The sequence below is a fragment of the Symphodus melops genome, assembly GCF_947650265.1.
Source record: "Symphodus melops genome assembly, chromosome: 20".
NCBI classification, from domain to species: Eukaryota; Metazoa; Chordata; class Actinopteri; order Labriformes; family Labridae; genus Symphodus; species Symphodus melops.
In genome coordinates this window covers 3,793,506-3,808,158 of record NC_136710.1, presented here as the reverse complement: position 1 = coordinate 3,808,158, position 14,653 = coordinate 3,793,506, and the positions used below count along the sequence as shown (strand labels likewise).

Below are 14,653 nucleotides of genomic sequence, written 5' to 3'. Positions count from 1 at the left end.
TTTAAACCCCTGAGGGTAAAAGCTACCCTATGTTCCTACTGTGAAACCACAAGACATGAAATCATCTTTTGTCATTTCCGAGAAGTACAAAGAGGTCTGTGTGGACGTCACTTCTTCGCCAGGGGAAACACTTTTCCTTTTTTGAATTGGTAATAAAAAATCGGGTTTGGGTTTCAGTTCACTTTCCTCTTCTGTTGTAGATACCAGTATCCCTCCATGGACACCGTCGCAGAGATGATCCCTGCCGTCCTGCAGTTTTTCAAGTGAGCCAACAGGATTTCTTTTGACCTCATCACTTGTAAAACATTCTTCTATTCAGCAAATGCAAACAAAAGGAATTCCCCTGTGATCCTTCCTAATGTTTAAAGGTCCCATATTCTGCTTTTCCTGGTTTTAGATGATCTTCAGTGTGTTTTCCAGGAGTCTCGTGCATGTTTAGACACATCTATGTGCAAAAATTCAAAGTCCTCAGAAACACAGCTTCTCCTACCTCCTCCTGTTAGCATTAGCCTCATGAAACACTTGGTCCCGAGCCCCCCATCCCCCCCCCCATGAAAATGGGTTTGTGACATCACAAGACAAAGATGTCACTGATTCAAGCCCATTGGCTCGTTGTAGCACAAGCTCCCCTCGGACTGACTGCAGCATTCCCAATATGGTAAAAGGGGCGGGACTTATCCAAGAACAAAGCCGAACGACTGACCAATTACGACAAAGCAGATCCGCCGACTACATGTGTAACATAAATAACATAAATTAGATATATGAACCCCAAACAGGACATAATATGGGTCCTTTTAAGTCAATGTGTTAGTTTACTGAAGTGAGACGATGTTTTTCTGCTGCTGGCACTTTGACTTTTATATAAATACAGGGCGGGGAAATCTAATCTACTTAACTCCACATGTAACCATCATGCAGTGCGTCTCAAACGTCCTCTCCTGCAGTGTGACAGGACGGCACTGTCTGGAGTCAGCTCGCACACTGAGGATGAAAAGAATCTCATTTGCACATTAATTTACGTTTCATTGAAAATTAATAGGCCAAATAATGAATTTCTTGGGAGAGACATGATCTGACTACGTCCTTGAGTGGACTCTACAGAGAGTCCCACCATTTCCTTTTTTTATTTATTTATTTTTATTAAACAGCATTTTTTGGCTACTTTCAACCTTTGAGGATAAATGGATCGATAGTCTTGTCTTGAAAACTAGACGTCATCTTAGACACTTTTTTTATCTTATTTTTTGAAAGCTTAATTTTTTTTTTTGCATGTTATAGATCTAAAATTACTAGACTGAAAATGAAGTTGTCTGTTGTTTAAGTTGTGAGTGAGCTCCATCATTATACTCTGTTATCCACTTGTTATGTCCTTTTTCAGCTTCCGTACTGTCATTGGCGTGGGTGTGGGAGCTGGAGCGTACGTCCTCTCCAAGTTTGCGGTGAGTCTCGTCTTTTGCCAATTTTTGAAGGTCTCGTCTCGGTCTCAGACTGGACGGAATCCAGATTTGAAATCAAGACGAAGAAGGAAAACGGCTCATGACTTCATGCATAATAATGGTCTTGACTACAACGCTGGCGTGTTGTTCCTTATCGTATCTGAAAAGTGTTTATTTTTTATTTTTTATCCATAACCCTGACTGATGTACAATCTGGACTATTTACAGAGTTGAACATGTCCACATGTCTCATCTGTGCTGTCCTTCTTGTCCCTCTCTATAGATGGCAAACCCAGATTCAGTGGAGGGTCTGGTTCTGGTCAACATCGACACCAACGCCCGAGGATGGATCGACTGGGCCGCTCAGAAGGTACCTTTCCTTGACATCCTTCTTCATTTCCTTTCCTAGACCAGACAGCATTACCGACTGGACAGAAACATTTACTACTTGAATCTAATTTAATCACTGTCCTGAGTTTTATGACATTATGTCTGCATGGTTTTGTCCCGAGGTTGATTTGACTGAGTCGTTGTTTATCACATTACATTTTATAAATGATGACCAGTCGCGTCGGTTTCTCCTTCGTCCTCCAGCTCAGCTCGGTGACTTCCTCCCTCACAGAGCAGATCCTGTCCCACCTTTTCAGTCAGGTATTAAAATACAAAACCATTTCCTGACCTTTTTTTTTTTTTTTTTGGTTGCAGTTTGAAAATGTGTTTTTAAACAAGTATCTTTCTGTAGGAGGAGCTGTCATCAAACACAGATCTAGTGCAGTCTCACAGAGAGCGCATCTCCAAAGCCTCTAATCTGATCAACATAGAGCTCCTCTGGAAGACTTACAACAGGTTCAAAAACACAGCTGCACACATCACTGGATAAACACATTTACACTTCACATCAAACAGGCAACAACAACAACTCTTTTCTTCTCTCTCCAGTCGCAGAGACTTGAACATCGACCGCAACAGCAGCTTCAAGTAAAAACCTTCTTAAACTTTTACCTTTTTTTTTTTTTGAAGAATTTTTTTTTAAAAAGCTGTGAAAATTGTCAAAGCCAAACCCCTGATCTTATCTTCTGACACCCTCAGATGCCCAGTGATGCTGGTGGTGGGAGATCAAGCTCCATATGAAGAAGCAGCCGTAAGTCTTGGTCACTCACGTTATGTCTGATGTGATCCTTCTAAGTCTAAGATATGTTTGGTTTATCCAAGATGTGTCCAACAACGACCTTATATGGAGTAACACTCACTGTGTTGGTCAGTTAGCTACATGGCTGGGGTAAAGTTTCAGATATATAGTTACTGTATATTAATGGTGCTGTGTTAATAAAGTTTATTGGAGAAAAAGACGTGAACATGACAGACAGCGTCCTTTGCCCAATCACATTCGAAAAAATACCAATTCTCTGCTAATAAGAGTGGGAGTGTCTGAGAGCTTTTCCATTAAGCCAGATAGTTTACTTATTCAAACAGAAATAGACCAGATTTGGAAAATGGAGATTACAGGCACTGACAGACAACCAGGTGCACTGAATGAATGTTTTTATTGTTATGTAGACTTTTTCTTTTTCTGCTGTTTGAGCAGAGCGTTATCAAGTGTTCCCTTTTGTTACCACTAGGTGGAGTGCAACAGCAAAATGGATCCAACAACAACCTCATTCCTAAAGGTAACTAACCAATCATATCCATCCTTTATTGGCTCGTTGTATTTTTTGCATACATCTCTTGACTTCCTCTCTCCGTCCCTCACAGATGGCTGACGCCGGTGGTCTCCCTCAGCTGACTCAGGTAGCCAACAAAAACAACAACAACAAAAAACACTTTCAGTCTGATTTAAAACACAGATGTAAAAATGTTTGACATACATGTCAAACCAGATACACACAGGGCCTTCAACACAAAAACACAACAAAAAACATGCTGTCACTTGATATTATGCCTCGTGTTAGCTATCAACAACAATATTAATTTTTTTTGCAAATTGAACAAAACCAAACCAAACACACCACTTGATCAAATCTAAATGTTTGAGCAGACCTTCATTCAAATAATTAAAGTTTCACTTGGCTGCTACATGAGTCATAATTATATCTATGTGATACAGCAGAATGGTTTACTTGTAAGTTAACCTGAATGTAAAACTTTTTTTTTTCTTTGTATTTGCAGCCAGCAAAACTGACTGAGGCGTTCAAGTACTTCATCCAGGGAATGGGCTACAGTAAGTTTTATATACAAAATGATCCGTCATGTTATAAACTCAGAGGGCTTGAATGTGCCTGCTCAAAATGTTCATTCACACATTTTAACAAATCCAGTGAAAAGAGCAAGACAAGAAGCCAAATCCCAGTGGAGTTTATTCTTCCTGTGAGATAGTGGTCCATAGTGGTCCAAATCAAGATCTTGTAAATGTAGACTAAACTGCTACATCATAATGAAGGCGTATTCTTTCAGTGTTTAGTAGCTTTCCTAATAAATCTAATCCTTTTCTGTATTTCTTTCCCTCCACAGTGGCTTCATCCTGCATGACCCGCTTGTCCCGCTCACGCACCACCTCCCTCTCCTCCTCTTACTCCATGGAGGGGTCCCGCTCTCGTTCTCGCACCCTGTCCCAGGGCTCGCAGGGCGGTCAGATGCCGCCCAGCCCCTCCCAAACGATGGAGGTGTCTTGCTGAAGCAAAAAAATAAATAAAAATTAGTGAAAGAGAGAGAGAGAGAGAGAGAGAGAGAGTGAGTGAGAAGATGTGAAGGGCTGAAGGAAGGGAAAGATGAAGCGTGATAGTAACGCAGGAACAAGATGAATGGGTTACTTATGTGTCACTAAACAACTACTGTACCATCATTCCCCACAAGAGCAAGATAGGAAAACAGATGAGGAGAGGGAGGGAAAGGTTTCTGAGGAATATCTTCACACTTTACACACCACATACAAGTCCACTCCTTTTCCTCGCATCTGTTTTCCAGCTGTAAACTACAGATTGGGCTGTTCTAAAAATAATCAAAAAAGATTTATATAAAAAAAGGGTGGTAAGATTAGACACCAGTCCTCTCTTCCTCCCTCTATTTGAGCAGCCAATAGAGCCCTTTAATTTAGATAAGGAGGCCTATAGAGACCGCACACTTTACATTAACCATTAGTAATAATCCTGATTATGACAATGTTCTTGATGCTGATAATGTTCTCGATGATGATATTACAGCTAATGATGATGATGATTATGATGTAACAGAAAAAAACTGTAACACTTTTCTCTTTATTAAGCAATGCGTTTAAAATGACATAGATAAAAAAAAATACTATAGCAGATATAACAATGTGTGTCTACTACTTTTTAAGCTAGTTTTTACTGTGTTTTTTTTTTCTTCTTATAATCGGATTTAATTTTTCTTAACTGTAACCTGCCTCAGCAAGGGGCCAAAGCTACTGGTTGGTTGACCTTTTTGTGTGGTAACAGCCAATGAGAGCCATTATAGTGACTACTTCCTCCTTGATGTTGCCAGGTTGTTTATGTCTTCCATTCGCCCCGTCTATAAGTGACCGTTTTGTTTTCCCGTTGATATGAGGACTCGGGCAGGAAGCTTTTTATTTTTCTTTTGCTAATTCTTCTTCTTTTGGACAGTTTGGGTAGTGCATGTCTGTTATCAGCCCATGTGAATATTGACTGGATAATATGTTTCTTTTATATTTTGGATTTGGGTGCGTATGCGTGTACGTGTGCTGCGTTGTTAGCTTTACGTGTTTGGCTAACATGGAGTACTGAGAGAAAAGCACATGTGAGACTGAGAGATTTTGTGTTGCTTTTAGCTGGCTAGCTTGTACCTGTAGTGAAACTCTCTGTGTCCCAATTCAGGGGCCCCAATCCTTGAAAGACCTAGCTTACTAAGGCTAACACTTTGTCGCCTGTGTAGACCGCCCAGGCCAAAGTGAAAGGAGACCGTCTGGTTTGCGGAGGATTTCCTGTTAGAAAGTGTATTACTCGACCACTTCAGAATCCGCCATCTCATTTGAATTGGCGTTCAATGAATCTCAGGATATGTTAGGCTATAAAGGAATGCACAGGATGGATCCTTTAGTCGCCAGGATTAGAAGGACGCTTTTGTCGTCTGCATTTGATGGATCTTCGGAGTGCAACATGGCCCCTAAATTGGGACATGGCCCAAAAATAGTGCTTCCAATATTGGTGGCAGTCTTGCACTGTGTGACATAATATTCACGTACGATGAACGACTGAACATGAAGCATTAGATCGCTAAAGTAGCATGCTAGCACGGATATTACGCGTGGCCAGAAAGGATTACTGCGTATCATCTCGTAAGCTCTTCGACTTGCCCGTGGATACCTCCTAAAATAACCAGCTAGCATACTTGATTTCAAGTGAGGTATATTGAACACACACTCTTATCAGCGAGCAGCTTTATTTTAAGCTAAAGGGGTCAGGAGAATTGTGTTTGTATGTGATCGTTTGCAATGTGTGCGTATGTCTGAGGAAAGATATGTGTGGTGAGTGGAAGTCCTTGTATCCTATAAGCACAAGTAATGCAGCAAAGAGGGCCAGGGTCCTATAGAAAACTTTAGTTTTGATTCGTGCTGAGACCAATAATGCCCCCTGTGACTTATTGATGACAATGTACCAGCCCCTTCACTGCCAAAACACTCAGAATAAGAAAGTAAAACTAGGGCTGCACCCTCTTGGAACGACCCCAGTGTCAGCTTCAAATATTTAGCCTGTTATGAGAATGAAAACCGCCAATTGAAATTGGCCGCCAATAAGAATTCTTACTGCCAAAAATAAGAGGCTGAGTTTTTCTGGGGGGTAGTGTTTCTGTCCAAATCCTGCCATGAGCAGTGATGTGAGCTAAATGTGCACCTAGCTAGCATCTTTTTTAGTGTCTCACTGAATCCAATTTTGTTAAGTGATATTTCAAATGCAAATAAACAAAGCTTACCACTGCCCTACATTGAGTAGCTATTTTTAGAAGGACCATACTCTTAAAAGTGGCCCTAGTTGGACCCGAACTGATACCCTTGGAGTGCATGTGTGGGCTATTTTTTTCTGATGCACTGTTGCATCAGATTTTTTTTTTTTTTTTGAGTGAAATAAGCAGTATCATTTTTAGTGTTGCCTATGTCATATGCTTTCTAGTTCTCTTCTCCTAAATTTATTTGATGAAGCAGAGACCGAGCAGAGTCAGATGAAGGGCCTCAGATTGGAGATCTCAATAATATGGTACATGGGAGGTATTAATGATGACAACTGTAATCTGTTGGTAACATCCCCTCTGGCCCATCACACAGTGCAGTTCACAACCAGCCTTTAAAAGGTTAACAACTGTTGCGTTAAATAAAAGTAACGTAAATCGTAAAGTTAACATGATTTGTGCTGTAAGTGTAAAACCTCGATGCTGCCATGTTTAGGGACCTTTGGTCATTTTGCAGAAGGCTGAAGAGTAGAATGTAAATGTTTGGCTTTGTCCAGACTTCAATTTAGACTCAAACAACAGGGTGCTGGAACATTTACCAAATAAGGGATAATGGGCGGAGTCTAGGAAATAAAATTGCCAAATAAGGAAGAGGAGCGGTACTTTTTTGTTCAGAGTTGAGCAAGGCTGTGCGATTGTAAATGCTTGTCCAATTTGTCTTTTGTTTGTCTCTTTTTTTTTTTCTTCCATCATATTTTTCTTTCCCCCCTTTCGTTTCTGGAATTTTCTTTTTCGGGTTCTTACCCATGTGAAGTGTTAGTTTTACCGTCCAGATGTGCTCACAAGTTAGTTAACCGTGTGATAGTTCTTGTGTAACTTTTTTAGCATTTAGAGCTGATAAGGGAGAATAAAATGAATAACAATTTTAAAAAAAAAGATAAAAGGTAAAGAGAATACAATCAGATTTACTTGTGTGGCTAATTTCTCTGTGTAATACAATGGACATCCTAAAAAAAAGCAACCTTAAATATTAATAAAAGGTTATAAGAAACATCCTGTCTACTGTCGTGCAAGTTCAAATGTTTTTGATGTAAAGGAAAAAGTATGTTTGTTTATGACAGTTTACCTTTGCCATACTTGTGTTTATTTGTTTTATTCTGTCCCACACAAACACACACATCAGGTTTCCAACTGACTTCTCATATAGTGGTGAAGTGGTGCCTGAAGAAGTAGCTGTTCTTAGCTTCCTAGCTAGCTTTTCCCCAGAATGAGTCTTTTACTGAGTCTGTCAATCAAATGATAAACGGCATCTGTTGAGAACACAGTGGCTTTTTAGACCCCTTTTGAATATTTAGTCAGTGTATACTAGCCAATTAGAGGCAGAGTATGGAGAGTCATTCCTTCACCATCCTATGAAAAAAATATATCAGCATACCACTGAATATTGTCAGTCAATGAATGGTGTGAATCAAAGGAGATTTAGAAGTGGGTATAATCAGTGTACCAGCAAAAACCCCACACTACACCTCTGTATACATGTATTAATATTTGTTCTTAAATTCATTATTATATGTAATATATTTATATTATCTATTCATGTATACTTCTGATGCATCATTTTGACCACACAGTGGCAGTAATAACATGACTTTATCTACCTACCCCTCAGCATTGTTCTGCAGCCTCAAATTTCTAAATCATAGAATTTGATCATACAATTAAATTGTTTTCTAAATGTTTAAACTGTGTAGATGTGTGTATTCTTCAAGTGGCAATGAAAATGGTTTAGATGGTATCACAAAGTGCTTTTGAAATTTCACATACATGCAACTTTATCTAAAAAATCTGTAATTACAATGCAAAAATGTTTCAGAGTTTTAAGTGCTTTTTAAAACATTAAAATGTTGCATAGAATAAAATGTAAATGAATAGTCAGTATCTGTTAATGCTATTCTGTCATTTAATGAATATAAATGATGAATTAACTAAATAATCTGAAAACCAAAATATAGTAGAAACTGGTAAAAAAAAAAAAAAGACACAACAAATGTTAAACTGCTAAATATAGAGATTTATGTGAAAAGCACAATAAAAAAGATATTTGTAAAAATATTAAATTTTTCTCATTTGAATCAACGACATCAGTTTTACCATAAGTTTTACCATAAAACTGAACAGGAGTCTGTGTGGATGAACATGTAAAAAATAAAATTAATGACAGGGTTTTTTTCTTCCTCTGAGTTTCAGTTCCTTTGGTATCACATGATTTCTGAAGACAGACACAAGTCTGATGAGGAAAGATAGAGGTTAGCTTAAAAAGCCACAGCAAGCTGGTGGTGCATGGGCCTTGTCTTTAAGTTCCCGTTTGCTAAAGATCTACATTTCCTGTCATCCTTCAGGAGTCAGAAAACAATTTCCTTTTTATCTTTGAGAAAAATCCACCCAGGGAGAACAGAGTGTCTAAAGTATAGACATGAGTCAGGCCCAGAGATTCAAGACATCTGAGTTCAAAGACAATGTCAAAGGAGGGATGACTGATGAGCTGCAGAATCTTCAGAGGGTCTCTGGAATAGATTTCTGACAATGATTGAGTTGAGAGTATTGACAAGCGCAGCAAATGCACAAGTGGAACCAGGAAGTAGACAAGACTCTCCTCCACTTTCACAGTCCCACCTAAGTCACTGGCCCTGTCTACCTTCTTGATGGCCTCATAGATGTTTGCCTTGAAACACCGCCACACTTCTCTTCTGGCTTGCATGTGACTCTCAGATCTCAGGCCCTGGATTTGGTGCTTTGAGTATCTACACATGACCTCAGTTTGCTCGCAGTACAACTCAACAGACTTCAGTGCGTTCTTCAAATCATCCAGAGCTTGGTCGATGCATTTTGGATCCTGACGACCGTTTTGTTGAGCTAAAGATGCAAAAGCACGGTTGTAATATGCAACTGCCGCCCAACAGCGATCTGTCTCGATGGCCTTTGTGTACATCTGGATACACTCTGCAAGACGTCCCTTTTCACGCAGCTCATTTCCAGCTGCAGTGTAGTGGTGGAGGTTTGATAACGGTGATTCTCTTTGGTTGAGCATTTCCACAGCTTTTTTAAGGTCTTTATTCAACGTCTCTTTTAAGACTGGACTGGACTGGTCCACCTGGAAGTTTGTGAGCAGCCACATTCCCCAGAATTCATTCAGTGCAGACAAATAAGAATCCTCTGGTTTGTTGCCCTGACTTTTGTACACTTCCTCAAGAATCTCCAGATACCGGTTGAAGAGCTCTTCCTTCTTCCTTATCTGTGGGATATCATTCTCTGAGAAGCTAGCTAGTCTTTCAGCTACTGACTTATCTCTCATCTTTTTAACTGTCTTTAATTCTGAATTTGAGTTTTCAGACAAAATATCTGACAGCATTGAGGACAGAAGTTGACCACCACCAATACCTCTTTGATAGATTCTTAAAACCCTCAAAAATAAAACCTGAAGTGTTGAAGTGACATCTATAATATCCTCCAGACAAGACTCAAGTTTCTTCAACAAAGTAAGCAACTGGAGTGGTTCTGACAGATGTTTGGAGCAGATGATGAGTTGAGCAGATCCAGGAGCTCCTTGTCGAGCAGTGCGGCCAAACGCCTGGGCCTCGACGCGGGCATTTTTCGGCAGGAAGGTCTGCACAACAAACAATCCTCCAGCTGTATTCACTGGTTCAGAAACCCTAAGATCTGTTCCCCGACCTGCAAGGTTAGTTGCTATGATGACTTCTCCTGCTTTAAGATTATAAGCAAAAATTGCAGTATTGTCACTGTTGTTGCTTACATAAAGCCTTTTCTTAGAGACTTTATCTAAAGCCTGGTGGAGAACCTTTGCTCGACTGATGGTCTCACAGATGATCAAGACGGCTCTCGGACCCCTGAAGGGTGTAGGATTGGTTTGCTTGTTTACAACATCACAGATCGTCTTAATCCATTTATCTTCACTTTCTACAATCATTCCTTCAACCTCAAACAGCTTCCTGCGCTTGAATGTTGGTATCTGGCATGTTTTGATTCCTTTGTAGATTTTCTGCAAGGTTTCAGTTTCTGCCTGTTTGCCAAGAGTCCCAGAAATTCCAAAGATCTGATCTCCGTACTTCTGAAGCATGCCAACATTGGACATGTAGTTTGTAACGGCTGTCATGTCACTCAGTTTGGACCCGTGTTTCATTTCAAGAAACTGCTGAAGCCCATCCGTCCATTTCATGTTGTTTTCAATAACACCTGTGCAGCTGTAGTCGACAGGCACTACCCCATGTTTTTCAACAACATATTCATGATCTGCTGACATGGTTTGAGCAATGAAGGCATTTTTAATCCAAACCTTGAGCTTAGATTCAACCAAATCTGAGAGGAAGCCTGGTACATAGCAAATACCTTTATCTTGGCTCAGATCACACGGTGTGTAACGTATGGCCTGTTTTATTTCTTGTTCTGCAGTTGTTTCTCTGCCAATCTCGCTGTACTGATTAACAGTGGTCCATATGAATGCCAAGAGTGGACTGAGGTGTTGCAAAGCAGGCATTTCACTACTTAGATACACCATATGAAGACCTTTATCTAGCATCAAGGAATCAACCTCATCCACTATTGCACATTCAAATTTCCGTTGCCCAAATATGTCCTTCCTTTGAAAGTTGTGCCTGAGCCAGTTTCCGGCAAAGTCCTCCACTGTACCATAAACAACCTGAGACTCAAAGCATTTCTTTAATGCTTCATCTTGTTTGTTACAGTTGCAGCTGACGGTGACTTTCAGTTCCTTATAAAAACCTTCCCATTCCTTTAAATCTCTCTCTGCAAGAACTGACGAGCTGGACATGACGTCTACCGTTTTCCCTGGCATTGCTCGAAAAGCAGCAAACATGGCCACGATACACGACTTTCCCTCTCCAGTGCCAACCTGAACTAACCAACCTGTGTTGGAAAGAGCCATTATACACCAGCTCACCATCTGCGTCAGTCTGGGTCTGTATTTCTTGACTTTTTCTACTGCCTTACAGAGCTTCAGCAGATCTTCTTTTAAGCCAGTCTCCTGTGATGCATTGTTGCACTTGCCTGCAAGATGTTTATGAACTGATGATACAATGTCTTTCACTTTACTTAAAAGATTTTCATCAATTTGGTTTAACTTTTCCTGGCGGATCTCCTGAAGAATTTCTTCCAGTGTTTTTTCGTCGTCCTTTGCGAGACATTTTTTGAGTTCTTCATCTGTCACGTTCTTGTCTCCAACCAGTTCCATTAGTGTCTTTTTCTTTTGCCAAGTGGGAGTGATGTAGTTACTCTCGATGCAGTGCAACATTTGCATCATCCATGAGTGGAAATGAGAGCGGTCATTTGTTGTTGACTCGAAGCGCTTCAAGAGAGCAGCGAACAACTCAGCAGCATCATTTGGTTTCCATTCGATGTTTGTGACCAGCCCTCTAAGCTTGTTCAGCAGACGCTCCTCATCAATATTTGGTGTCGACTGACTGTGAGCAAGGACTAAAGCTCTGAACATGCTGCTAAACAAATCTTCAGTATCTGTCTCAGAATCATCCATGTTGTTGACCAGTTGTCAAATCTGCTAAAAAAATAAATGGAAAAAGATTAAGACTTTAGATTACTTCTTTCAACACAGACACACCTTCCTACAAACAAAGAGCTGCAATCCAGTCCAAATCGGACCGCAACTGGCTTCTCCAGTAAAGTCTTATGTGTATAGTTGTATTAGTACAAAATGATCTGCACAACACATCTGTGTAGACTGAAACTGAAAATAATTACTTTAATGTATAATTTTACACTCAAAGATAGAAATGTGTCTTTGACTTAAATGTTTAAAACACATGATAATACATTCAAACAGGGTGGCCCATTAAAAACCAATAATCACACTTTTCTACATATCATTACAGATGCACTGTGGAGATTTTGTGGTTAAATTTTGATGGTTGAAGAAGTGAAACAACTCAATGCTATATTTACTGAACTGAATTCACAAACTTAACTCAAAGGAAACTCTGGGTGCCTGAACACAGTGTAGAGATAAAAAGCATAGAACCGGAGAGTTACGGGTTCACTGGTGCGGACCAACAAGCGTAACTTCTCACGAAGCATTTCATATCTTCAAACAGTGTTAGAGGGAACACATTTTCCTCTGAGAACAGTTTAAGTTTAGATTTATCAACATGTTCCAAAGAATTTTTACGTTTCTTTAAGTTTCACATTTCTCTACCAAAACGACACAATGCACCTTCAAAACAAGACTAAAAACACACAAGTTAGCGTTACAGGACATGACAAAGCAAGGCAGCAGATTCTCTTAAAGTATATACTGAAGGGATGTTAGTTCATTAATTAATAATAAAAATCACATAAACAAGCTTGGCTTTATACTGTCTTACTAATTGAGATATTAAATAAAAACTGGAAAGTTTATTTTTAAACTTTTTCTAGCTCTTTTTGTTCGTATAAATCCAGCAAATTCCCTTAAATTTCAACACATTAACAATAACTGTTACTGAAGTTTGAAACTCACCTGTTAACAAGCTGGAAAAGATGATGAGCGCTGAGAATACCTGGGGCAGTTGTGCACCACTTTTATGTGCCTTTGTTATGGTTTCTTTTTCGCCAGCCTCGCCCACACAACGCACCGAGGGAAATTCCAAGACCCAAACCTGAGACTTCTTGTAAACCGAGTTGGTTATTGTAATCATACATTTTATTATTATAATACTAGCTTGACCTTATATGCATTATTAAAACAGAACACACAAAGACAACAACTTTGTTCAATGGTGTTTGCAGATGGCAATGAAAGTGAAACTCCATTGCAATTTTTAAACAAAAACATTATTCCTCGTTCAACTTACATCTTGAAATTATCTGCTTTTTAAAAAGAGCTGCAAAAGAAAGTTGTTGTTTTTACATGAAAGACTCTCCATTGGCTGTGGGAATAAAAGTCAATGAAATTACCAAAAAAGCAGAAAAAACACTGAACCACCTGGGGTTGTTTTACTCTGTCTCAGCAACATGTTGCTTTACAGACAAGTAAGAGACATTTACCCAAACTGGAAACTAACTTTTCCTTCAGTCAACTTTCATCTGTATATTTAGAAATGTCATTAAACCAATGTTGTAGTTCTCAAATACTCTTGGTGTCAAGACCAAGACCAATTTTTACAGTCTCGTCTCGGAAAGTCAACGTTTTTCACTGATCTTGTCTGGACCTGAGATTGGACAGACTCCAGATTCCAGACCCCAGACCGAGGTGCTGCTTGTCAACAGGCAAGGCAGACAACTGTTTGTTGCCCCAGACCAGTAGAAGGCCCCCAACGGCTGACAAACTTTAAACCACAGCATTGCCTTAAAATGTACAAATTTTGCAATGACAGGAAACCCCCCTAATGGGGCCCCATCTGAAAGCACTTACTCTCAAAGCACTGTTTAGTGTTGCATGCATTATTGCTATGAAATAATAATAGACACTGGTTGGAGGGGCCCCCGATGAATGTTTGCCTAGGGCCCCAACAGACCCTAGAAGCGCCCCTGTATAAAGACCAGTAAAGACCACCACTGACAGGCCATTTTTCCACATCACTACTGGGATTAGAAGGAAACAGCTGAGTGTAAAACAACATTTTAAATTAATGTTTCCCCTGGTTATGGCTGGAACCTTCTTGTTGTTGTGGTCTGAATGAGTGAGAGGCTCTGAACACAAGATGAAGATTTTCAATGATATTTATGGCCTTGGTCTTGCCCTGTATTGGTCTTAGTCTTGATCTTGGTTAGGGTGGTCTTGACTAAACCACTACATTAAACATGTTACTCGTTGACACAGATACATTGTAACAAGGAAATGCACTCAGATCAGTTTTAAAAGCTCACCGCATCAAACTTTTACTACCTGCTGCTGTTTGAACTTTCTGTCTTGCTCTCTGCTTTTCTAAAGAGGAATTAATGACGACCAAATGTCGTGAGAAGGGCTGATAGCAAAAGTCCCGTCATGCGTTACATCTTTTATTTTGTTCCAGGGTGTTTCTTTTTCTTTCACTCTGCTAACAATCACATGACTTTCTGTTAAAAGTGACTGTCCTTTGACTCTTATGTCAGATTTCTTCAATTCAAATGAAAACTAGACTTTTTGGTAAACCTGTCTTTCCATGGATCATTGCACACTAGATTACATCAAGTACAGGGACTATTCTCCAGTATTATTTCAGTCAAAAATGGTTAAACAACCTATCTGTCAAGCTTTATTTGCATAGCACCACGACATAACAAAACGTCAT

At 39.7% G+C, this 14,653-nt stretch overlaps 2 protein-coding genes across 2 annotated transcripts in view; one reads left to right on the top strand and one right to left on the bottom strand.

Annotated features, from left to right (window-relative positions):
• Window positions 1-7,407, top strand: part of ndrg2 (NDRG family member 2) — a 31,346-nt gene extending 23,939 nt beyond the window's left edge. Inside the window, exons 6-16 of the mRNA XM_079371700.1 lie at window positions 201-263; window positions 1,382-1,442; window positions 1,723-1,809; window positions 2,034-2,090; window positions 2,182-2,285; window positions 2,379-2,417; window positions 2,529-2,580; window positions 3,059-3,106; window positions 3,192-3,227; window positions 3,606-3,657; window positions 3,948-7,407. Of these exons, the coding sequence (XP_079227826.1) occupies window positions 201-263; window positions 1,382-1,442; window positions 1,723-1,809; window positions 2,034-2,090; window positions 2,182-2,285; window positions 2,379-2,417; window positions 2,529-2,580; window positions 3,059-3,106; window positions 3,192-3,227; window positions 3,606-3,657; window positions 3,948-4,111 (763 nt within the window). The 3' untranslated portion in view covers window positions 4,112-7,407. The remainder of the gene's footprint in view (window positions 1-200; window positions 264-1,381; window positions 1,443-1,722; window positions 1,810-2,033; window positions 2,091-2,181; window positions 2,286-2,378; window positions 2,418-2,528; window positions 2,581-3,058; window positions 3,107-3,191; window positions 3,228-3,605; window positions 3,658-3,947) is intronic.
• A 1,156-nt stretch (window positions 7,408-8,563) lies between these two features.
• On the bottom strand, window positions 8,564-11,880 carry LOC306841640 (uncharacterized protein; the record flags this gene model as incomplete). Its single annotated transcript, XM_079371587.1, has 1 exon — window positions 8,564-11,880. The coding sequence occupies one exon, from the start codon at window positions 11,878-11,880 to the stop codon at window positions 8,752-8,754; it is 3,129 nt and encodes a 1,042-aa protein (XP_079227713.1). The 3' UTR covers window positions 8,564-8,751.
• Between the last annotated feature and the right edge of the window lie 2,773 nt (window positions 11,881-14,653).